This window comes from Malania oleifera, chromosome 13 (assembly GCF_029873635.1).
Source record: "Malania oleifera isolate guangnan ecotype guangnan chromosome 13, ASM2987363v1, whole genome shotgun sequence".
Lineage (NCBI taxonomy): Eukaryota > Viridiplantae > Streptophyta > Magnoliopsida > Santalales > Ximeniaceae > Malania > Malania oleifera.
This window is the reverse complement of record NC_080429.1, coordinates 64,285,821-64,311,107: the sequence shown is the minus strand read 5'-3', so window position 1 is coordinate 64,311,107 and position 25,287 is coordinate 64,285,821. Positions and strand designations below refer to the sequence as shown.

At 36.5% G+C, this 25,287-nt stretch overlaps 1 protein-coding gene across 1 annotated transcript; it reads left to right on the top strand.

The window, feature by feature from the left end:
- Positions 1-11,479: 11,479 nt before the first annotated feature.
- On the top strand, positions 11,480-16,286 carry LOC131145873 (laccase-1). The gene is made up of 5 exons (XM_058095051.1): positions 11,480-11,623; positions 11,715-11,866; positions 14,446-14,699; positions 14,823-14,951; positions 15,145-16,286. The coding sequence occupies exons 1-5, from the start codon at positions 11,480-11,482 to the stop codon at positions 16,284-16,286; spliced, it is 1,821 nt and encodes a 606-aa protein (XP_057951034.1).
- The last annotated feature ends 9,001 nt before the right edge of the window (positions 16,287-25,287 follow it).

Below are 25,287 nucleotides of genomic sequence, written 5' to 3'. Positions count from 1 at the left end.
GTACGAGCGGTGCTATGATGTGATTCTCCAGTGTACGGGCTGTGCTACGATATGTTTGTCAGCATATGGGTCGTGTTATGACATGATTTGCTAGCGTATGAGCTGTGCTATGATATGTTTGCTAGCTTACGGGCCGTGCTATGATGTGATTTGCCGGCGTATGGGCCGAGCTATGATAAAATGTGTAATACCGGCATACGGGCCGATGATTTTCATGATACACGTATATATGTAAAATGATATGATTGATGTGAAAATAAATGATATGAGATATCTATGTATCACGGTTTTAGTATATGTTATATGATATCAGAACCTGGTTGGCTTGGTCTAGGCTAGCACTTGCACGGTACCATTGCTATGTGTCCATGGTCTTCGTGATCATAATATTTGTGTTAACATCGCTGTACAGAGTGGTGTGATATTGGATAGTTGATGTGGTTATTAAAGAAGTGTCCTGTGATTGCCCCCTGGTGTATGGACCAGGTCTGGTAGACCCATCGGACTTACAGACTTTATGATTGACTTGGCAGTGGTCGGCCAACCATTGTCAGGTCCCGCCTTTGGGCCACACAACCCAGTTATGTGGGGGTAATACATGACAACAGCTAGCTAACCTACCCGGAATGTTTTTGTGATATTATTATTGTATGAGATGAGATATGTTTATGAAAATGCAGTATGTTCTGCCATGTGTTGATATATATGTATGTTTTCCAGATTTGACGAAACAATATTGAATATGTTATGTATGGTATATGTAGAACACAGAATACTCATGTTGCCACACACTGGTATTAGTTTATTTCCCTTACTGAGAGGTGTCTCACCCCTAAATTTTATAAATTTTTCAGGAGCCCCAGATAGGAAAGCGGGAAAAGCCCCACTGAGCTGAGTTGTTATCTGCCCTCTGTGAAAGGTAAGTTTTGTAGGGATGGTTAGATTTCAGGGGAAATGTCCCTAGACCTTACTCTGGTATTTGTAATAATATGATGGATGTTTGTATTTACAACATTATGAATATATGTTTCTTGCTGTTTAGGCTTCCGTGTTGTGCTCTGATTTATCCCTGGTACCCACAGCTCCAGGTGTATTATGACCTGCTGAGCTAGGACTTGTGATATTGAATATATAAAAAAAAAATGTGGGAATTAAGTAGGTCGTCACAATTTGGTATAAGAACCTAGGATATTAGGTTCTGTAGACTTTAGAATGCATCGGAAACAATACCAAAGTTTAGGAAGAGATTTGAGGTTGTTCTACAATCTAGAGGCAGGACTTCCGTGGTAGTTTCTGTGTTTTTCCTAGGGTGACGCTTTCAGGAAAACCATAGTAAGCTATTGTCGGGTTGTGTTCCTAGAATGTAGGACTGGGGATTGGAAATGAGTTAGAAATGTTGAGATAAGTGGTGAGGATAGGTGAGTAAATTATGAGGATAGGATTATCGAGTTGCGTTTGTTGTTTCAAGATGGATCCAGAAGGGAATAGTGCCCATGCGAGTGGCAGTGATGGAGCAGGACCATCAGGTGTAGCTGGGACCGACTCTGACGTGGTATTACGTAGCGTGGCTTAGTAGGTCATTACTGAGATTGCTAGGAGCTCGAAGGAGCAGAGTGGTCCATCTGTAGGCCATAGGTACACTATAGAGAAGTTTAGGAAGATGAATCCTCCGGCATTCTCAGGTTGAGTTGATCCTGTAGCTGCCGAGAATTGGATGCAAGAGACTAAGAAAATCTTGATTGTGCTGCAGTGTATTGAGGAACAGAGGGTTCTCTTCGCCACCTATAAACTAACAGGAGAGGCTGAGAGGTGGTGGACTGGAGTGAGACTGTTGGAGCAGCAAAGGGCGACCCTTATAGCCATGACATGGGATTGATTTAAAGATTTGTTCTTTGACAGATTTCCAGCTACTGTAAGGGAGGCTAAGGTAGAAGAGTTTCTGAGTCTGAAGTAGGGATAGTTATCCGTCCAGCAGTATGTAGCACGCATCATCGAGCTCTCTCATTTCACCCCATACATTGTTCTTGATGAAGCGAGGGCTAGACAGTTTGAGAGAGGCTTGAGACGGAGCATATTCAAGAAGGTGGTGGTGCTGCAGATCCAGGACTTTGCTGAGTTAGTCGACAGGGTGGCCTTAGTAGAGATTGGTGAGCATTTTGATGTAGAGGAGCAGGGACAGAGGAAGAGATCTGCATCTACCGGCTACCAGCAGGGTCATAGATCGGGCCAGTGGAGGAGAGGTAATCATGGTAGAGGGTAGAGACAAGAGATGGGAGGATGCAAGGTGTAGACAGGTCAGGGTCCTCCAGTCTGTCAGACTTGTGGTAAGAGGCACTGGGGAGAGTGCCGAGCTGGTGGTGTAGTATGCTATCGCTGTGGTAGATCGGGGCATATAGTACGAGATTGTCCTACCCCACCAGATGTAGCTCCGATGTACTATCGCTGCGGTAGATCAGGGCACATGGTACAAAACTGCCCTACCCCACCAGATGCAGTTCCAGCTCCTAGACCACATCGGGGAGGTTATCAAGCGCCACGTGGGGGCCAGCAGAAGAATATGGCACGAGCTAGGGTGTTTGCTCTGACGCCGAGTGAGGCTGAGACGTCAGGTGACGTGGTGACATGTATGGTCATTATGCTTTCTTTTAAAGTTGTTGCATTATTTGATTCAGGAGCTACACACTCGTTCGTGTCTTCGGGCTGTGTTAAATTATGTGGGGCTGAAACACAACTATTAGGAGTTGAACTGTTGGTATCTACACCGATTGGGTTAGCAATAAGGTGTAATAGGGTGCTCCGAGGTTGTCCAGTTGATATTCAAGAGAAGACTTTGTTTGCCGATTTGATAGTGCTGGACATTCATAAGTTTGATGTTATATTTGGTATGGATTGGCTAGCAGCTAATTTTGCCAGCATAGATTGCCGTCCACAAGAAGTGATATTCAAACCTCCGAGGAAAGCAGAATTCAAGTTTGTAAGGTCGCGAGTACAATCCCCGCCTCAATTAGTTTCAGCTATTCAGGCCAGAAGGCTATTACTGGGTGGTTGTCACGGGTTTATGGTTGTAGTGACGGAGATGTCAGAGAATGAATCAAAACTTGCTAGCACGCCTGTAGTAAAGGAGTTTACAGATGTGTTCCCAGATGAGTTACCAGGCTTGCCACCTGATCGTGAGGTAGATTTTCCTATTGATCTACTTCCAGGTACAACACCGATTTCTAAAGTACTGTACCGGATGGCGCCAGCAGAGTTAGCAGAGTTAAAGAATCAGTTGCAAGATCTTCTTGATAAAGGCTTCATATGACCCAGTGTATCTCCGTGGGGAGCTCCAGTTTTATTTGTGACGAAGAAAGACGGGACCATGAGGATGTGTATAGACTATAGGGAGATTAATAAAGTGACGATCAAAAACAAGTATCCTCTACCCCGTTTTGACGATTTTGACCAACTCCAGGGTACACGGGCGTATTCAAAGATTGATCTCAGGTTTGGCTACCATCAAGTAAAGTGAAAGCAGAAGATGTCTCGAAGACGACCTTCAGGACCCGGTACGGGCATTACGAGTTTCTCGTTATGCCATTTGGATTGACAAATGCTCCCATAGTGTTTATGGATTTGATGAATAGAGTCTTCCACTGATACCTAGACCAGTTTATTGTTGTTTTTATTGATGATGTACTGGTCTATTCGAGAAGCTATGAGGAGCATGAGACGCACCTGAGGCAGGTTTTACAGACACTTTTGGAAAAGAAGTTGTACGCCAAGTTCAGTAAAGGTGAATTTTGGCTTGGGAAGGTCATGTTCTTGGGGCATGTTATATCTGGAGACGGCATTTTTGTGGATCCTAACAAGATTGAGGTGGTAGTGAATTGGGTTAGACCGAGAAATGTCCAGGAGATCAGGAGTTTCTTGGGGCTAGCTGGATATTACTGTCGTTTCGTTGAGGGATTCTCAACTTTGTCAGGACCCTTGACACGACTGACGAGGAAGAATGCCATATTTGAGTGGGACTACAGTTGTGAGCAGAGTTTTCAAGAACTGAATCACAGATTAGTCACAGCACCAGTATTGGTTATCCCATCAGGAGGTGAGGGGTATGTCATTTACAGTGATGCGTCCTTGAAAGGACTTGGTTGTGTATTGATGCAGCATGGCAGGGTAGTGGCGTATGCATCCAGGCAGTTGAAAGGATATGAAAAGAGCTACCCTACCCACGATCTTGAATTAGTTGCAGTGGTACACACATTGAAAATTTGGAGGCATTATCTGTATGGTAAGTAGTGTGAGATTTTCTCTGACCACAAGAGTTTAAAGTATTTCTTTATGTAGAAAGAACTGAATATGAGGCAAAGAAGGTGGTTGGAGTTGATTAAGGATTTTGATTGTACCATTAGTTATCACCCAGGGAAAGCAAACGTGGTAGCTGATGTGTTGAGCAAGAAATCTAGGGAACCGGTGTTGATGGCTATGGAGATCTAGTATCCGATCATGATGGATCTGGAGAGACTCGACATAGAGTTGGTAGAGATTGATCTTCTAGTGTGTATTGCTAGCCTAGTAGTCCATCCTACTCTGTAAAAAAAAATTAAAGTCGCCTAGAAGGAAGACCCAGAATTAGCAAAGGTGATGAATAGAGTACAGAGTGGTCAGGGGGAGGAATTCAGTATTGTAAATGATGGAGCTTTGCGATTTCATTCCAGATTATGCATTTCTGCGGATACTAAGATCAGGAAGACTATTTTAGAGGAAGCTCACAGATCTTTGTACACAATTCATCCCAGTAGTACGAAGATGTACAAAGATCTGCGAGAGTCATACTGGTGGAGTGGTATGAAAAGAGAGATCGCCAAGTATGTAGGCCAGTGTTTGACGTGCCAGCAGGTAAAGGCTGAGCACTAGAGGCCGGTAGGGTAGTTGCAGCCATTATTTATCCTAGAGTGGAAGTGGGATCACCTTGTCTCACAGCGATTACATTGCTACATACGCAACTACGCTGCGACGACCGAGGCCCAATAGTGAATCCATTGCTTCATACGATGTAGCATATAGCTCACTCCACTTTAGTGATCAACAGGAATTAGACTGGTAATATTTTACACCCTCGGATATAGAGCCGGACACTCTCGCCTATGGTAGTTAACCGATCCATGGCACAGCGTACGGTAATTAGCCACCACATAGCTGTTTCGGTGTATGGTAATTAGCCGCCACTAGCCGATTTCACAAAACCTGGAATCATTTTGGAACTCATGTCCCTATACATTTCAGCGTACGGTAATTAGCCGCCACATAACTGTTTTATAAATACTTGGAACAAATACATACATCCATACATACCACACTTATTTGGTTTACGGCAAATCATATCATTTACAATTTCAAGTATACAGTTTATGCAAATATGGATTATAGTAACCTCAATAATACAGTTTTAACACAACCAATAGTTTTCCAAACAAAATAGAGATGATACTCGAAATCGCCAATTTTCCTAAAAAACTGTAACCCGAAAATCCCGCATTTTTACCCGATAGATTTCCCCAAATAAGTAGTCAAAACATACATACAATCGTAGTTTACAAGCTTACCGATCTTGATTTCGAAAATGAACTGATATAAACAAAATCCCCTTACCTTAACCCGAATTCCAACTACGAACTCTACGGTCCCCCAAAACTATGAATCGAGACTCCGAAACCTACAAACCACAGTATAATACAGGCTTACAATCCGTACTACTACACATATACTGAATCAAAAAATGAAAACCGAACCTTATCTCGATTTTGGCTCGAAACCCGAAATCACTCGAAATGAGATTCCAATCCACTAGAAACGTAGAGAATCCTTCACTGATCCTCGCAGTAACTTTGGATTTACGATTCAAGCAACAAAGGGAGAAGAAATCGAGGGGAGGGGGAGAAAGAGAGAGAGAGAGAGAGAGAGAGAGAGAGAGAGAGAGAGAGAGAGAGAATTTCCAAAACTTAGTAATGAAGTAACCCAAAAATATCTTTTATAAGCCTTTGACCCGAGTGGATTCGTCGACGAATTGGGTCCTCGTCGACGAATTCTTCACTAGCTTCGTCGACGAATTATGGCTTCGTCGACGAACCAGATATTTCCAATTTTTCCCTGAACCTCTCGGCATTTACTCATCGACGAGCTTCTAAATTTCGTCGATGAATCTAGTGAAGAATTATGGCCTCGTCGACGAAAATTGTACAATTCCATTTTTACCCCTCTTTTACATAATAAACCCATATATCATGATTTGGGTTCTTACATACTGTCTCTTCCGTATTCCTTTAGGAAAAACTTTAGTAGAATGAACTTATTCTTCAGTATTCTAAAGAAATTCTTCAGTAGACTGAAGTTAAACTTTAGTCGTCTAAAGTAATACTTCAGTCTTCTGGAATATCAGTTCAGTCTTCTAAGCAGTCACTTTTCTAGTTTTTCATTTTACTTTTCAAAAATTCTTTGCTCTCTTGCTTTGATTACTTATAAAACATTTTTTGAGGTTTGAAATAAGGTCTCTAAGTCCATAATTACTCCTAAAGAGCTTCAAAATATTTCATGAGATATTTAAACATGAAGTACTTACAATATTGTTCTTATAGCCTAAAGCTCTAATCTTCAAGTCTTCCATGGTATTTTGCCTTACGTCCCTTTTGACTTGAGCTTGAGTTTGCTTTAAGTTTCCACATAGCACTTTACTCATGTTGGTGTTTCTTGAGCTTCTTTTGGATTACTCTATATATGAATGTGACTTTTTAAGTCCTTGAGCTTTCCATTGCTTTCCTTTTGAACTTTGTCTTTCCTGAAAACCAATACATATTAAATCATCCTTTATTTGTTAACATCAAAACAAGATTGAAAGCCATGTTAGGCCAACAAAGCTAAAAATGAGTATTGCTTCTGTGAAGCTTTTGCACAACACTACAAAATTTGTCTCAAAGAAACTAGAAAAATCTTTCTTCCACATATCATGATGCATGAAAGTGGGACTTCCTTGGGGAAAAAGTTATATAATATGATGTGTAATAACTCTGGTCCCATTAACCCTATGATCGACATGCTCTTCTAGCTCGTTGTCTTATATGCTTCAACTCATCTAGATTTTTATTTGGTTTAAATTGATAATTGTAGGATGTCAGAGTTTTACCTCCCCTACTACTAACTGAGTGTGTATTTGCTAGCCTCACTTGCTAGCATCTTTGGTCTTAGGGCGTTGCTTTGGAAAGTAGAATTAATTTAGGGGATGTCACACAACCAGATAAATTTTTGAATCTGTTTGGATACCTAACCACATCCTAGTTTGAATCACGTAGCGCCTATCTCTTAAATTGCTCATTCAAAATGTACATGATTTTAGGTAGCATTGGTTTTGTTTTGTTTTCATCTTGGCTACTACTTCGATGACCTAGAACAGTACTAATGGGGCTGGCATGTTTGTCTAGCACGGTGAGCAGAGGTAATTCCTTGGCCAACTCTATCTCTGTGGGAAGGCCTTACCTTTAGGTTTTAATGATCTGAAAGCTAAACTATTAGTTTTAATTATTAGTGACGGTTCCAAAAATTGTTACTAATATGATCTATCACTGTTCATTTGTTTTTATTTTATTTATTTTTTTTCGTCTAGTACTATATATGCTAAGAACAATCTCAATCCATATATAGACAAACATATAGATTGATCTTTCCCTTCAGATAGATTTGAAAGAGCTAGTTAGGTTGCTTCTATTATGAAAAGTGAGAAAAGAACGGCCTTCAGGATCTGATTTATTGAAGAAGTTAAAAATGAGCAATGCTTGCGTGAAGCCTTTGCACAATACTACAAAGTCTGTCTAAAAAAAGTTGAAAAAATCTTCCGCAGAAGATGAAAGTGGAACTTCCCTAGGGGCAAAGCTATATAATATGATGTGTAACGACTCTGGTCCCATTAAACAAGGAAGACTATTAGTGACGCTTTGAAAAATTCATCTCTAATAATAGACTATTAGTGACGGTTTATAAGTGCCTTTTAGTCATGCTTTAAGCTCATAACTAATACTCCAAAAACAACACTAATATTTTTCTAGATTAGTTTCTGCGTGAAAAATGGTTTCCTGCGATGGATCGATGACAAAATTTGGGTTTTAGTGATGAATGTATTAGTGACAATTACTATTTTGTCTCTAATACTACCTTATTAGTGACAGTTTTGCAAACTGTCACTAATACTTACACTAGTAGCGGCGATTTTTAAAAACCGTCACTAAAAAACCACTTTTAGTGACGAACTTGAAACCGTCACTAATAATTTCGTCACTAAAAATCAGTTTTTTTGTAGTGAATCAAGAAAATTGTAAAAAAAAAAAAAAAAAAATCATCTTTGAAAATATTCCCAATTTTTTTTTAAATCCTTGTAAAAATTTTCTTGAATTTTTCAAATATTTTTTTTCTAACAATTTCTGGGATTTTTAAAAAGTTTTCTTCATTTTTTTGGTATTTTATTTTATATTCTTTTTTATTCCAAGTCAAAATAACTCAAAATATTTTTCTTGACTTCAAAAATTACTTTTATAAAACTTTCACCATTTTCTTGAATTTTTAATGATTTTTTTGCTATTTTGTTCTAATTTCTAAAATTTACAACTACTTAAAAATATTAAATAAAAAAATAATATATTCAACAAAATAAATAAATAAATAAATAAATAAAATGGTGAAACGAGTCAACATGTGGCATTTTTTTGTTCTTTATATATATATATTTGAAGTACTCTAACAGGGTGACGTTAGCACAATGTAACCTTGATACGCGTCACCATGACACGTGTCACTCTCCGAGGCCTTCCTTTTATTTTAAAAATTTATTTTGAAAAAATTATAGGACTTTAAAAAACTTTTTCTTACCTGAAGTTGTTGTTGCAATGGGCTCGCTGTCTGACTCAAAAAATCGAAGTTATACAACTCCAAATAACAAGCTGCCTGATCAGAATTAGGAAGGATGAATTATAAACAACCTATAAAAATTTCAGCTCAATCGAACAAGGAATCACCATTTGATCGTCTAAATCAAGTTGACTATGCAAGCTTTTAATCCCGAAGTTGTTGCTGCAATGGGACTGTTGTCCGAGCCACAAAATAAAAATTTAACTGATCAAAATGTAGAAGGGTTAGTCATGCACAACCTGCAAAAATTGCAGTTTGATCGGACGAGAAATCACTATCCGATTGTTTGGATCAAGCTGATTGCGCAATCACCTCTAATCCTAAAACTTCCGTTATCATGAGGTCGATATCTAAGGTAGAAAATCACAATTTAAAAGTTGTAAATAACAATCTAACCAATAACAATTAAAAAGGGTAAGTCATATACAACTTGTGAATAATTCAGCTCAATCGGATTAGAATTCACTACTCGATCGTCTAGATCAATCTGACTGCACAAGCACCCGTGCTGCTGCAATGAGGCTACTATATGAGTTAAAAAAACTAAAATTTTCCAAACTCCGAATGACAATTGGATCGTCTAGAGTGAAAAAGGATGAGTTAGACACCAACTATTAAAATATCAGCTAAATTGGATGGGAAATCACCCTCCAATAGTTTAGGGAAAACTGACTGCGCAGACATTCCCAATCCTAAATTTTCAAGAAAAACACACACACACACACACACTCTCTCTCTCTCTCTTAATAGGAAATTATTTTATTTTCCTCTTCCCTATTCTTTTCCCTCTCCCCATGTCCTTGTTGCTTGTCTTAGGCTCCTATTTATATATTTATAGGACTCAAGGAGCAATCTAATTAACTAATCTAATTCAAATCAACAAATCAAAATTAAATCTAATTTGCTAACTTAAATTTGATTAGCCAAATTTCAATTTATTCAATCAAAATTAAGTAGCTAAATTATTTTTAAATTCTAATTTTTTCTAATTTGAATTTGAATTTGAATTTTGTGTGTGTGTAAGTGCCAACATGAAGAACTTCAATTGTCCTTTTTATTTTATTTTTATTTTTTATTTTATTTTTTGTATTTGTCTTTTTTTTTTTGGTTGTATTAAGAAATAATGCAATTTTTTAGTTTTTTTTTTTCTTTTTGTAATATAAGACCCCCAGACAAATTGGGGTGTCTATACTCTCTACTTGTACAAACTTGGTATATAAATAATATTATATTTAATTATAGTCTTTTATGCATAAACATGCATAAACCATTAGAGACATCTATAAACACAATGCAGGAAAGAAAAATTAATAAATTAAATGTTGTGTATTCTCTTGGCATTAAAGGGCTCAATATACTTACAAGATGTATCACATGGTTTCATTTTTATAAAATAGGTATTCACACACATAGAATAATTCATACAAAGTAGGTTAACTGTTTCACACTACACGTATGGATTCCATGGATTAATTCATGCAAGGTAGGTATAGTATCACGTAATTTAATTCATACATGGCATGTATACATAACTATTTCTTACTAACATATACCCATATACACACACACAGGCATACACACAAAAATTGTTGCTGTTATTTAAATTTGATAATAACACTTTTGACCCTCTTTATGAAAATGTGAATCATATAATAAGACCAACTAAACTAATTTTTTACATATACAATATGCCTCTATGTGTAGGTAGCTATGTAGGATCTATATTATGTCAATGTAAAATATAATAATTGTGTCTAAGGCCACATGCATTAGTAAATTAGTGTTAATTAGGTGGATTGGATGGATGCATGTTGCAGGTCCATCCATGGTAATAAACTATCGAACACATATATTTAAATGAATATTAATTAGTACTGATGCCTTCTACCTTAAAATTTTTGAAGCATAGATATATATTTTTAAATAAATAATAAAAAAGTATATGCATTCACAGTTAAATACTAGTGAATATTGATGAACAATATTGAAAATTTCAGCAAACACATCTTCCCACTGACTATGGGTAGGTGCATCACCGTTCTGAAGAGGAATTTGGAATTCGCTCAATAAATTAATCACAGTTGATCCAAAAGAGGAAAAAACAGACAAAAGACAGTTCCCCCGCACTGAATGAGACGGATGACATGTTCGATGGCTGCGTACACCTACCACGTCCAGCCCACCAAAGCTGTCTTTTTAAACATTATGTACAGTATATGTGTGCGCTTAAGCCTCTTACTAGAGTCAACTTTCTCTTCTTCCCTTCGAGTGGGAATCAATCTTGGGATCTTCTATTTGAGAGTCAGACAACGCCGGATGAATCCAGCAGCTTATATATATATAATTAACAGTTTTTTAAATGTCAATATTTTAAAAAGTATTGCAGTAAACGAATAAAAAAAAAGGGATATTTGGAGTGGCGTGCAGCTAGGCTCTATATAAAGAGATGGGTGTTTATAATTATAGTCCCATTCATAAAAATCCAAATCACTACTCCATCCGCACTAGATATCTTCTGCTGAGCTTGTTGCCAACGGCATTGGCAATGGCAAATATGAGTGGGTGCAGTAGCTGCTACATGCTACAACACCACAAGCAGCTGCTCATACCAGTGCTGCTTCTGGTTATTATGGGTGCCGTCTTTCCATCTTCCTCTTCCTCCCAACCCACCCGCCGATTTCACTTCAATGTACGCTCCTGCCTATAAAAGATATAGATATAATGCGAATTAAGTCCCCTCTCTATCTTTCAATTAAATTAAACTGATTATTTATTATCAGGTAGAGTGGACGAGCACAAGGCGTTTATGCCACACAAAGCAACTGCTAACGGTGAATGGCAAGTTTCCGGGGCCTACCATTGCTGTTAAAGAAGGTGAAAATGTGGAGGTTAAGGTCACCAACCACGTTGCCACCAATACCACCATCCACTGGTAACAATCATCCCATCTATCCATATCTGTATTCACTTTCATTGCCTCTCAATTTTTTTTTCATTCCCTATTTATATCGATAATGCATGAGGCTAAAAGGCAATCAAAACGACTATCTCCTCAACTCTTAAAATTATTCATTCCCTATTTATATCGATAATGCATGAGGCTAAAAGGCAATCAAAACGACTATCTCCTCAACTCTTAAAATTAATTCATTCCATGCATGTGCTAAGTAATCTCAATCTTCATTCCACCATTTTTTTTTGTTTTTTGTTTTTTGTTTTTCCATTTTCTTTTTCCTTTTCTATTTACATGAAGGTAGTGTTCGAACCAACCTTTTTGCTAATACTTAATTACTCAAACAGTTCATAGAATGCGATTAGTCCGCTCGATAAATACTTCTTATATCTTCTAAGTACGTAATACTGATAATAGATACATATATTCTACCATCTTTATACCCCATCAACTTGTAAATATCGTCTCTTTTATTTATATTTCTATTTATTTTTTATTTTTTTCACTTTAATGATGAAGTGGAGTAACAGTATTTTTTTTTTTTTTTTTCAGAAAAAGGTAATAAGAATTTATTAATGAGAAATGTGACAAGCTAGAGGCTTAAGGAAAAAAAAAAAAACTAATGGAATGAAAAAACAAAAACAAAGCAGCACCTGATCAGAAGAAAAACAAGTTGAGGACCAAGCAGCTGAATCAAATATAGTCAAGACAATATTGATAAACACTCTCTCCCACAAATGTGTTCCACTATTTATATGTTTGATATTAAGGAATCCATGATTCATTTACCAAATGTTTAACATCTAGAAAATCGACATACAAACATGTGGAGGAACATGTCCCTTATATAATTTCTCATGGTATTGATAAATTATAATCCGAAAAATAAATGCATGCTTATATAATATTTTATTATTGCAAACACAAATATATAGCTGGTAGAGGAGCAACACCCCTACCGAAGGCAAAATTATTAGAGACGTAAAACATAAATATTTTTTCTTCAAGTTAATGCATTTATTAACAAGAATAACTACACATTTGGTATATGTGAATAAAATGAAAAAATCAAATAAAATGAAATCAAACCTAGCACTTGATTTCACTATATACCCTTTCAAATTTACATTTTGTTTTATTTCTATTCTATCATGTTTCACCAATCAAAGAATGTTAAATTACAAGCATAGTTAATTAATTTTAGTGTGCATGTTACTTAAGCTGGAGAAACAAAGTGAGAGCTAGATCTTAGAAATTAATATGTTATTCTATATTGAATCCCTCTTTCTCTCTCACAGGCACATGCAGACACGAGGGCACACACATATGGAAGAATTTTAATAACTTTCTAAAAACTCAAAAGGCAATTTGACTCATGAAACGTCCTTTTGTTTGTATAGAAAATTCCCATACCCCACAACTCTTTGATGAAAGAAAATATTCAATACTGCAATGATTACAAGTGTTACGATATTAATTAAGGTATGTAAAATTATAGTTTTAATTAATTGTACTCTGTCGTCAACTGTAAGCCTTTCTTTACATATTAATTAAAAATTTTATGAATGAAGCGGCGTTAGTTGTATGATTTGTTGACTTAAGTAGTAATCTATGAAGAGAAACAAATTTTAAATTTAAAAAAATGGCACACTAAATTAATCAATTAGCAAGCACAATATAAATAATAATAAAAAAATTACTGATAGAGAAAAGAAAGAGACAACCTTTTTTAATGTAAATTATGCACATATATGTGTGTGCATGTGCAGCCATGTCTACACTTCATCAACAAGTATCCATATCCATGGTGCTTGATGTTTACTTGAGTTACTATATCATCTTTGAATCAGTCTATTTAAAACCAACAAGAAAACTAAAGATAATCCATTATTATTTCAAAAACCCAATTTTGCATCATACTGAACTTAAAAAAAAAAAAAAAAGTTAATTAAAACTATGCACTTTTTTTATTGTCTAGGACCATCACCATATGCTTGAAGAAGTCTTGAATTTGAATTTGTATAAAATTTAAATAAGATATAATATAAATTTATATTCAAATTTGTTTAAATCCATCCAAATTCAAATTCAAACTTCAAACTTCAAAATTCGTCCTTCCAATTATATGTGCACCACTGCATGACAGAGGTATTGAGCCTATTTTCTTATATCAATTTTTTTTTATTACCCGAGGACCCCAACCACCATCGCGTCACTTTGGACACTATGGTGCAGTACCGAATCCGAGGGTTTAAAATCGCTCACCTTGATCGTCAAAATCACAAGTCGTTCTTAACACTTGAACCAAACTGTTATCAAATTATTAGAAAGAGAGAAAAACTATTTTTTAGCACGTGGTTAATTACATACCTCGCATGTTAAGTTTGACTAAGTTGACGCCAATTTTTAATATTTTTTTAAATTGGAATGAAATTAAAGGACGTCACTTTTGACTTTTGTTGTACGCTAATGAACTAACCGGCGTACGTATAGACGTATACATGTAAATTGGTACCACTGTTGATTGAATTCGCCTCTATGTGTGTGTGCGTGTGTAGGCATGGAGTAAGGCAGCTGCGAACGGCATGGGCGGATGGGCCGGCTTATATTACACAATGCCCCATAGGAAAAGGGCAATCATACACATACAAGTTCACCGCGGTGGAACAGAGGGGCATTCTCCTCTGGCACGCCCATCTCTCCTGGCAACGAGCCTCTGTGTATGGTGCTTTCATCATCTATCCTCGCATGCCTTATCCATTCTCTCCTCCATTAAATATTCATGCTGGTCAAGAAATCCTCATTCTATTGGGTGAGTACTGATTACTTTATTATTTATTAATTAATTCCTCACGTACGTAACTCTTCATCCTTTTTATTTGTTTGGATCGTAACTCAGTCAATATATATATGCAATTATATTGAAATGGAGCAGGGGAATGGTGGAACAAAGATGTAGATGAGGTGGAGAAGGAAATGATGATGTATGGAGGTGGGCCTAATGCTTCAGACGCTTACACCATCAATGGTCTTCCCGGCCCCCTCTATCCTTGCTCCATCAAAGGTGCGTACGTACGTTCTACGTGATGTTAAATTAAGTTGCGAGCTACGTAGCTAGCCAGCTAGCTCCCACATGTGTACTATGCATGCATGCATGCATATTCGTATATATTTTGATTTTTTTTTTCCTTTTTTTTTTCCAATTTAAATTGATCGAGTAAATCTATAACATCATTGCAAACAAATTCAATTTGCAGATTCGTTCATCCACACGGTGGATCAGGGCAAAACCTACATGCTCCGGATCATTAATGCAGCGCTGAATCAGGAGCTCTTCTTCGCCATAGCCAACCACACGTTGACAGTAGTAGAGATCGACGCAGTTTACACCAAACCATTCAGCACCGACGCCATCATGATCGCTCCAGGCCAAACCACAACCCTTCTCCTCACCGCCGACCAACCCGTTAAATCATCGCCTTCTACTTTTGCAATGGCAGCCAGGCCTTATCTCACCTCCATTTTCCCATTCAACAATTCCACCGCCATTGCCTTCTTGATGTACAAGACCAAGAACAAAAATAATAATAATAATTTTTCTACTGTGCTCCCCAATAAGCTGCCTGAAATGAAAGATACAGCCTTCGCCACCCAATTCACACAGAAGCTGCGAAGCCTGGCGTCGCCTCAGTACCCATGCAACGTGCCCAAGAAGGTTGACAAGCGAGTGGTGACCACCATCAGCCTCAACCTTCAAGATTGTCCCCAAAACCAAACCTGCAAGGGCTACGCCGGCAAGAGGTTCTTCGCCTCCATGAACAACCAGTCCTTCGTTCGTCCTTCCATCTCCATTTTGGAATCACATTACCGCGACCTTACCCGCAGCAGCGGTGGTAATAGTATTGCTGCCAGCCATCTCACCGGCTCCTCCTTCGATGACTTCCCCGAGAAACCCCCCAAGCAATTCGATTACACGGGCGTCAATCCCTTCTCCGAAAACATGAACTCGGAGTTCGGGACGAAGCTGCTGGCGGTTCCATACGGCACAGATTTGGAAATCGTGCTGCAGGACACCAACTTCCTGAATCCGGAGAACCATCCGATCCACGTGCACGGTCACAACTTCTTCGTGGTGGGGAGCGGAGTGGGGAACTTTGATGCGGGGCGAGATCCTGGCGGGTACAACCTGGTGGATCCTCCAGAGAGGAATACAGTGGCGGTTCCCAGTGGGGGATGGGCGGCAATCCGGTTGAAGGCGGACAATCCGGGGGTGTGGTTCATACACTGCCATCTAGAGGAGCATACTTCTTGGGGGCTTGCCACGGCCTTCCTTGTCCTCGACGGTCCACACTCCTCTCAATGCTTGCTCCCTCCCCCTCTTGATCTTCCCTCATGTTGATCTATGTATTCTCTCGATCTATCTATTTATCAGAAGGAAAGTATTAGTCTTCGCAGGGTTGCAAGATGCCTCCAATGATACAATCTCGAGAAGGCTATCATTTTGAACATGAGAAATACTTACAAGAGATAGTTCCTCCACTGATCATTGACTGTTTCAACCCTGTTGGTTAAAATGATCGAACTCTCCCATGCATTATATGTATGTCTTTTGGTATGTAGTATTAACCAAAAATTGTTCCAAATTTTACTTGTCACTCAAGTACTTCCATAGTCTGTATTTATATCCTTGTAATGCTATTTATGCAAATTAACGGTATATGAGGCAAGAAGGGTTTAAGCTCTTACAGGGCACATGGGTTGGTGTACATGCTATGCTATACTATGCATAATATAATTAATTACATAAATATTTGGATAACGATATTTGATCGTATGGATTTTCCTCTTATGTGGAGGATGATTTATATACGTGGAGCAGTCCACTTTTAGATGATTACTCATCTGATTACTCTTGGTTCGTAGCTAAGTGAACGAAAAATATATTTGTATTTGATTAGTGGTAGCATATTTGGTTGTTCTGCAATGCAGTATTTCATTTATTAATTGTGGCTTGCTTTGGAAGATGAATAAGCATATTTGAGAAATCAATTACGGAAGATGGTGAGGTTTATGTCTATAGCTTGGGAGAATCAAGAAAAGAGTGAGGGAGAAGAACATGCTTAACTAAAAATTATGAATTAGAGGTGATTGCACAACCTTCTTGATCTTGACAATCAAATGATTACTCATCCGATTAACTTGAGATTTGATAACAAGTTCATGAGTTGCCTTTCTTTATTGTGGATGGTTTGATCGTATTTTAAAGTTATCTACAATTGGTTTACTAGTTAGGACAACAACATTTGTTATTGGTGAAGACTTCTCTATTTTTCATTCCAATTTATTTTCAACTTCTGTTGGGACCCGCCTCATTTAATAAATGGAGGAAGCTAATGTAAAAATTGACTGCAGGTGAATAGCGCAACACGACATGCCTCACATGGAAGAGGAGCCAATGTCAAAATTGGCTGCAATCTTTTGGGTGGTCAAAATTCCACCAACCTCTTTGAAAAAAAAAAGGGGAAATCATTTATTTATTTATTTATTAGAGGGAATTGGGCTACAATGATCTCCTCCTATAAAAGGAGTACTTCCCCTCCGTTGTGCATATATAGAGTGAGAGTGAAGACAAAATAATTGTTAGTGCACTATGAGTGTGCATTAAGGTGAGTGAGTTGAGTATGTTATAATCTTCCTCCTCCTTCACTGTATACCTATATATATATATATATATATATATATATATATATATATGTAGTGAAGTTACTCCTCTCTCGTGGACGTAGGCTAAATTGGCCAAACCACGTAAATCTTGAGTGTTTTTTGTATGTATTATTTGATTTTGGGCGAGATTCATATCTCAACAATTGGTATCAGAGCCAGTAGTTTACCACCATGTTGGCAGGTTTTATTTTTTTGTATATTAATACTACCTTGACGGTAGGTTTTATTTATGTGTATCAATACCGCTTTAATGGAAGGTTTTATTGATGTGTATTAATACCACCTTCATGGCTAGATTTGTTCTTAATTTTTCAAACTATACTATAGTAACATTATTCACTACAGTTGTCCATGCATAGTACTAGAGCATATTAAATGGAGGAAAATACAAGTCTTGGGGGCAATTCCATGATCAGACTTACAAAGACAAATTATTCCATCTGGAAGACAATGATGGAAGATTTGTTGTACTGTAAAGATTTGTTCAATCCCATTAAATGCAAAGGGATCATGCCAAGTGGAAAAATTGAGTCTGATTGGAAGAATCTCAACATAAAAGCTATTAGTGTTATAAGATAGTGGGTTGAGATGAGGGCAATTCGTGATACAGCCAAAGAAATGGATGCCTACAAACTTTGGCAACATCTGGGAGAGATGTACAAGCTAAAGAATGCCTAGAACAAAGCCTTCATGATAGAAGGCTTGTGAATTTGAAATTATGTGATGGAAAAAATGTTTTAGATCACTTGAATAAATTTAATGAAATTCTTGATAATCTGGCAAGCAAGGAACTAACTATTGCAGATGAAATTTAAGCATTGATTTTGCTAAGTTCATTACCAGATAACTGGGAAACACTGGTGGTAGCTCTCAGTAATTCAAAACCAAACAGAAAGGTAACCTTGAGTATGGTGAAGGATATCATCACTAGAGAAGGCAAGCAAAAAGCTGAGCAAGGCTTGTCCACTCACTCTCAAGGACAAGCGATGGTCACTAAGAGGGGCAGAAGTAAAAATTCCCAAGAAAACAAGAAGAACATAGGCAAGTCTAGAAAAAAAGTCCAGAGGCAGATCAAAATTAAGGGGTAACTTCACCTGTTATTATTGTACTAAGCCTAGACATATAAAGAAAGACTATTGGAAATCGAAGGCAAAACAAACCAACGAAGACAAGAAAGAGGAGGACAAAAGTAGTGCAGCTGTGACTTCTTATGAAGGTGAAACTTATGTGGTGTGTGAAGAAGGACACATTAACCTCACTTGTCAGGACACAACATGAACGATTGACTTTGCAGCATCATTCCATGTAACAGCACGAAGAGACTTCTTCTTATCTTACAAATGTGGTGATTATGACTTTGTTAAGATGGGAAATGAAGTCAAATGCAAAGTTGCTAGTAGAGGAGATGTGTTAATAGAAACAAATGTTAGTTGCAAGCTACTACTGAAGGATGTTTGGCATGTACCAAACATTTGCCTTAACCTGATCTCCACAGGTCAACTTGATGCCATGTGTTATGAAATCTATTTTGGTAATGGAGTTTGGAAGCTCAAGAAAGGGAATTTGGTGGTGGCCAAAGAAAAGAAGGATGCTAGCTTATACTACAATCAAGCTAAGCAACTCTGTGCAGGAGATGTGAATGCTACAGAACATGAAGTCACCACTGAGTTATGGCACAACAGACTTGACCACATAAGTGAGAAGGGACTCTAAATTCTCGCAAAGAAAAAGCTCATTCCAAATTTCTCAGGTAGTTCTTTAAAGAATTGTATTCATTGTTTAGCTGGTAAACAACATAGAGTTGCATTTAGAAAAAAACTCCCATTTAGGAGAAAACATATTCTAGATCTAGTTCATACTGATGTGTGTTTTATGAATGATAAAAGTATTGGTGGATTATTGTATTTTGTTACATTCATTTATGAACACTTTAGAAAAGTGTGGGCTTATCCTTTGAAAAGTAAAGACCAAGCGTTAGATATTTTCAAGAAGTTTCAGGCTAATGTTGAAAGACAAAGTGGAACAAAGCTCAAATGTGTTCATTCAGACAACGATTGTGAATACATTGGGCCATTTGAAGAGCACTGCAAAGTCCATGGTATCAAGCTTGAGAAGTCAGTTCCCAAAAACACAATGACATTAAAGAAAGAATGAACAGAACCATATGCAACAAGATTATTTGCATGCTCTCTCATTCAGGACTGCTAAAATCCTTCTGGGGTGAGGCGTTAATGACAACAGTTAACCTTATCAACCTTTCTACTTTAGTTCCTTTAGGAGGTGCCATTCCTAAAAGGATCTGGATTGGGAAAGATGTATCCTATAAACACTTAAAGGTATTTGGTTGTAAAGCTTTTGTCCATATTCCTTGGGATGAAAGGACCAAACTTGTTGCAAAGACAAAAGAGTGTGTCTTCATCAGTTATGGTATTGATGAATTCGACTACAGATTATAGGATCCAAAGAACAAGAAAGTCATCCAGAGCAGAGATGTGGTGTTCTTTGAAGATCAAACTATTGACAATTGTGAGAAGGCCGATAATCCAAAGCATGTCCTTAGGAATCTAATCGAGTTGATTCCAAATTCACCACCCCAGCCACAAGAAAAGCATGATGATAACAAGGAAGTTGATGAGAATGAGCAATCGATAGATGAAGGTACTCCAGCAGAAGAACCCTGGATAAGAAAATCCACCAAGGAGCGTCAACCTTCTAGCAGATACTCACAAGATGAGTATGTGTTGCTAACTGACGAGAGAGAACCAAAATGTTGCGAGGATGTTATGTCTCACGAGCATAGGACTGAGTGGTTGATGGCCATGCAAGAAGAGATGAAATCCTTGCATGAGAATCACACTTATGATTTGGTAGAACTACCAAAGGGAATGAAAGCACTCAACAACAAATGTGTGTTTAAACTGAAAAAATGAAGAAGGAAACTCACAACCAAGGTACAAGGCACGACTAGTTATGAAAGGCTTTGGTCAAAGAAAAGGCATTGACTTTGAAGAGATCTTCTCGCCCATGGTAAAGATGTCATCTATTCGAGTTGTTCTTTGATTGGCTGCCAGCCTGAACTTGGAGATTGAGTAACTTGATGTAAAAACTGCATTTCTCCATGGTAATTTGAAAGAAGAAATCTATGTGAAACAACCTGAAGGATTTGAGGCCAAAGGAAACAAATAGTTGGTGTGCAAACAAAGAAAGAGTTTGTATTGGTCTCAAGCAAGCACCGAGACAGTGGTACAAGAAGTTCGATTCCTTCATGATGGAGCACAGGTATAACAGGTTCACAACTGACCACTATGTGTTTATTAAGAAATTTTCTAATAATGATTTCATTATTCTCATGCTTTATGTGGATGATATGCTGATTTATTGGCTTAACAAGGCTTACGAATCTTATTTTGATGAAATTTAACATGTTTTGGTTAAAGTGATGATGTTTCAGGAAACAAACATATAAGTTCAAGATCAAGGTGATCACAAACCTTTATTGAAAGTCTACATTCCAAAGAAGTGATCAGATGAAAGCTTAATTGATCAAAGATAAACAAAATTGATGCAAGCTTAAAGAATGTTGAAGCTCAAGGTCAGGATGGACTCAAAGAAAGACATACATGAAAACTTCGCATTTAGATTGTTTTTTAAATTTTAACACTACAAAAAATAAGGTTATTAGTGACGGTTTTGAATTAGTCGCTATATCTACCATTACTAATACTTATTAGTGACGAATTTTTTAAACCGTCACTAATAATAGCGTAGTAGTGACGGATTAAAATCGTCACTAAAAAATCTAAGCCCGTCACTATAAATTCTACACCAATTCGATCAAAAATCGTCACTAAACTCATAGTATTAGTGATGGTTTTAAATTCGTCACTAATGCTCTATTATTAGTGACAGTTTGAAAATCGTCACTATTACTTACAAGCAACTATTAGTGACGGTTTTCAAACTGTTACTAATACTACAAAACCGTCACTAATAATTTTAAATTAATTTTTTTCTAATTATTAATTCTTATAAAAATCTATAATTATATTTTCATATACGTAACATTAAACCATAATTGCTAAAAAATTCATAAATTATTCAAAATTCTAATTCTAATTCTAATTCAAATTTAAATAAAAATACAAATATATTATACAAATTCAAATTCAAATACAAATATATTATACAAATTCAAATTTAAATACAAATACATTATACAAATTCAAATTCAAATACAAAAATTTCAGCTGTTCAAATAACAAAAAAAAAGTCAAAAGCTGCATCCGTAATGCATGACATCGTGCTGACATTGTGACGGTTGCAAACCCTACAAATTAAGAAAGTAAAAAAAAAATTAGTATATGCTTTTTGAAAAATTTTGGCAACATTTCTCCTGTAAATATGACATTTTCCATAGAGATATATTCCAAGCCTAGGTGTTTACAATAAACAATTCACAATAATCCAACCAGTAATGAATTTTAGGAGTGCACAAGAGTTTCATATAATAAGCATTAAATAATGTAACGTGTTCATGCATCTCATAAATAATATATATCAAAATATAGTTCTATGAAAAAATAGAATGTGATGTTTATTATTTACATGGCTTCCATAGGACTCTAAAACAATTATAATAATCAAATAATGCAAATGAGTCCATGATTGATAGAATTTTTACTTAGCGTATGCAAAAGTAAATTTAGAGATTAAGTTCAAAGTTCATTTGAAGTTCACTCATTCTTTCAAAAATGCTTTAACATTTAGCACACTATAACCATATGAGCATATGGTATATAACTATGATTATTTTGGAAAAAAGTCAACAAATTTTCGGCAGCATGCCGTCTATAAATAGAACATTTCTCAAACCTGCAAGTCACAAAAGCATGCAATTTACAATATTTTTGCATCATATAGATGCCATTTATATTAAGATATGCAACAACTTAAAAGTATCTACTAGCAGACAATACACATCACTGCATCAGTCATGCAGGTGGCATTCCAATCAAGCTTGCAATCATAATGTCCACTACCAGCATGCAGTGTACATGATATATCAATCCAAGCATGCAGTCCAGAAGTTAAATCATCTATTAAACTGAAGTTAGATATATACCTATATCTAACTGCAATGAGGTCATGGATGATAGAGAAGGACGACGAGGTCGTGGATGGTGGTGGTTGCATCAACGATTCTTTATCTAGTTTACCCGGAATTTCTTTTCAAAATTGATTTGAAATGTGATAATCCTACCCATGTAGAAAAAATGAATTTTAGCCTTTCATTTGATAGGTTGTCTCTTATAGTTAAGGTATGATTTAAATATTAATTTTATTTCTCTTGAATCTCGATGCCCTATTGCATCCACTTGCCTTATTGTGGATGCAATGACCACAAGAAGGGCATCAAGATTCAAGAGAAATAAAATTAATATTTAAATCATACCTTAACTATAAGAGACAACCTATCAGATGAAAGGCTAAAATTCATTTTGTCTACATGGGCAGGCTTATCGCATTTCAAATCAATTTTGAAAAGAAACTTCGGGTAAACTAGATAAAGCCCCTCCATTCATTGTATATACACTGCAAATGATATGCCCACTATCAAAAATAGAAGTTATCAAAAGTAGACCTAAAATTATATAACAAGCCCTTCTTAATGACGGCAAAATCTAAGTTGAGGATAGCTAAATTATGTCTCCTTGACCCTTTTTACACTTTTAGGAAACATTTGATAATGTTGTTTGGTCCTAAAGTATTGTATACTATCAAATAAGGCAATCGCCTGGGGATGAAATGATGTAAAGAAAAACTAAAATTTCATGAGCTCAGCCATAAAGTTAGCTACTAACGAAAACATTAATGATCCTTAAAAGAATAGAGCCTGAAAAAACCATGGTCCTGCATACAAAATAAAGTAGAATTGACAGAAAAAAAAATATATTACCAATGCAATTTCCTTGATTTTTTTCGTTTTCCTTTCCTTCGTCTAGTTCATCATCTAATTCATTTATACCTCATGTTCAAACACTATTATATAAAGTTAAAATACAATGTACCCATTATTATCGAATAGAAAAAATTTTTAAAATGCTTAAAAAATGTATATATTTTTATGCAAAATTTCAAATCCATTCATTTCAAATTATGATCTCAAAATTGCCTTAAGACAAACCCCAATGGTATAGAAAACAAAACAAATAAAAATATTAAAAACAAAGACAGCACACACTAACCCCTTTAATTGTCAAAAATACAAAGCATCTTTCTTAAGACTTTGAGAAAATTTGCAGCAACTTCAAAATTGCAAATCAATGGCCTAGTTGCAAGCGCAAATCTCACCTTTAACCAAGCTGCAATGAACCAATTCTTATTAACCATGGAAATGGTTGAGCTCCAGAGGGCGGCGGCGACAGGACTATATGTAATTAATAAAGTTTTCCATACAAGTATAGGTTAGATATTATAGAGGCTAAGGGTTCTTCCTACATTTGGAGTTTCTCTTTTTCTTTTGATTAGGCATATAGCATTGATCTTTTCATCACCTCCCTTTTTCTTTTGATTAGGCATATAGCATTGATCTTATTAAGTTTGGATTTTTCATTTAAGGTTAGGTTGAAGCTTCCTCTATACATTTCTTTGTTGAGAATGTTTTTTGTCATTTGTCTTCCCAGCTTTCTAGTTTGCCCTAAATAGCTAGCATACATCTTGTTAGGCTTTGGTTGCCTCTGGGTTGAGGTCAATGTTCAAGTGACAATTTCTAATTAACTCTCAATTTCTTTTTTTTTTATATTAACAGTTTTCCTACCAAAGTGGGTTGTGCTATTTTTGCATGAGAGGGTAGCATACAAGCATTCTACTTGAGATTTATGATTCCATCGAGAAGTGGAAGGATAAATCATTGTTTCTTTGTGGGAAGAAGGGTTAGGGTACAAATATGGACTAGGTGATCCCATGAAGCATTTTGTGACTCCATTGTTTTCTTTAGAAGACATGGAAATTAGGAAGACTTTAATAATGGCTATGCTAAGGGCCTTTGTAGAACAAAGACCCACCACTAAGCTTATTAAATTAAGTAATATGACAATCATCTTTTGGTTGGATGTTTTTTCCTTTGTATTATGTCATTCCCAAACTAAAAGAACCATTCCTTGCACTCCTTTTTGCCTAGTTAGGTCAATCATGTTTATGAATTTATCTCAAGCCTTGAGCTCATTCTAACCCCAAGCCAACCTTTTGCCCCAAGTTGACATAGTTTTTGAGTCCATAGCTCATTCTAGCATAATTAAGCTAAATTTTCATTCAAGCAAATCCTAAACCACTGCTCATGTGAGCTCACAACTTGGGCCAAAAGTACATTCACATTCACATGAAAATGCCCTCTTCTGCCAAAATTAACAATATTATTATTTCTAGTATTATTTGTACAAAGTGAGAAGTACCTTTGTTGGAGAGAGAGAGAGAGAGAGAGAGAGAGAGAGAGAGAGAGAGAGAGTAAATCCAAGGTACCCTATTGTCACAAAGGAAGGGCACAATATAATTATTGTAAATAAAAAAAAGATATGTATTTTCTATATGCTAGACTTTAATGGTCACATATTATAGAAACGTCCGAACAAGAAAGATAGTATTCATACAAAGTTTGTGTGAAATTATATTTTACCTGT

Excerpts from the sequence above, each read along its gene's own strand:
- LOC131145873 (XM_058095051.1), top strand. The coding sequence starts at position 11,480 with ATGGCAAATATGAGTGGGTGCAGTAGCTGCTACATGCTACAACACCAC. Across the intron at positions 11,624-11,714 it reads CCCGCCGATTTCACTTCAAT|GTAGAGTGGACGAGCACAAG; the intron begins GTACGCTCCTGC and ends ATTTATTATCAG. Across the intron at positions 11,867-14,445 it reads ACCAATACCACCATCCACTG|GCATGGAGTAAGGCAGCTGC; the intron begins GTAACAATCATC and ends GTGCGTGTGTAG.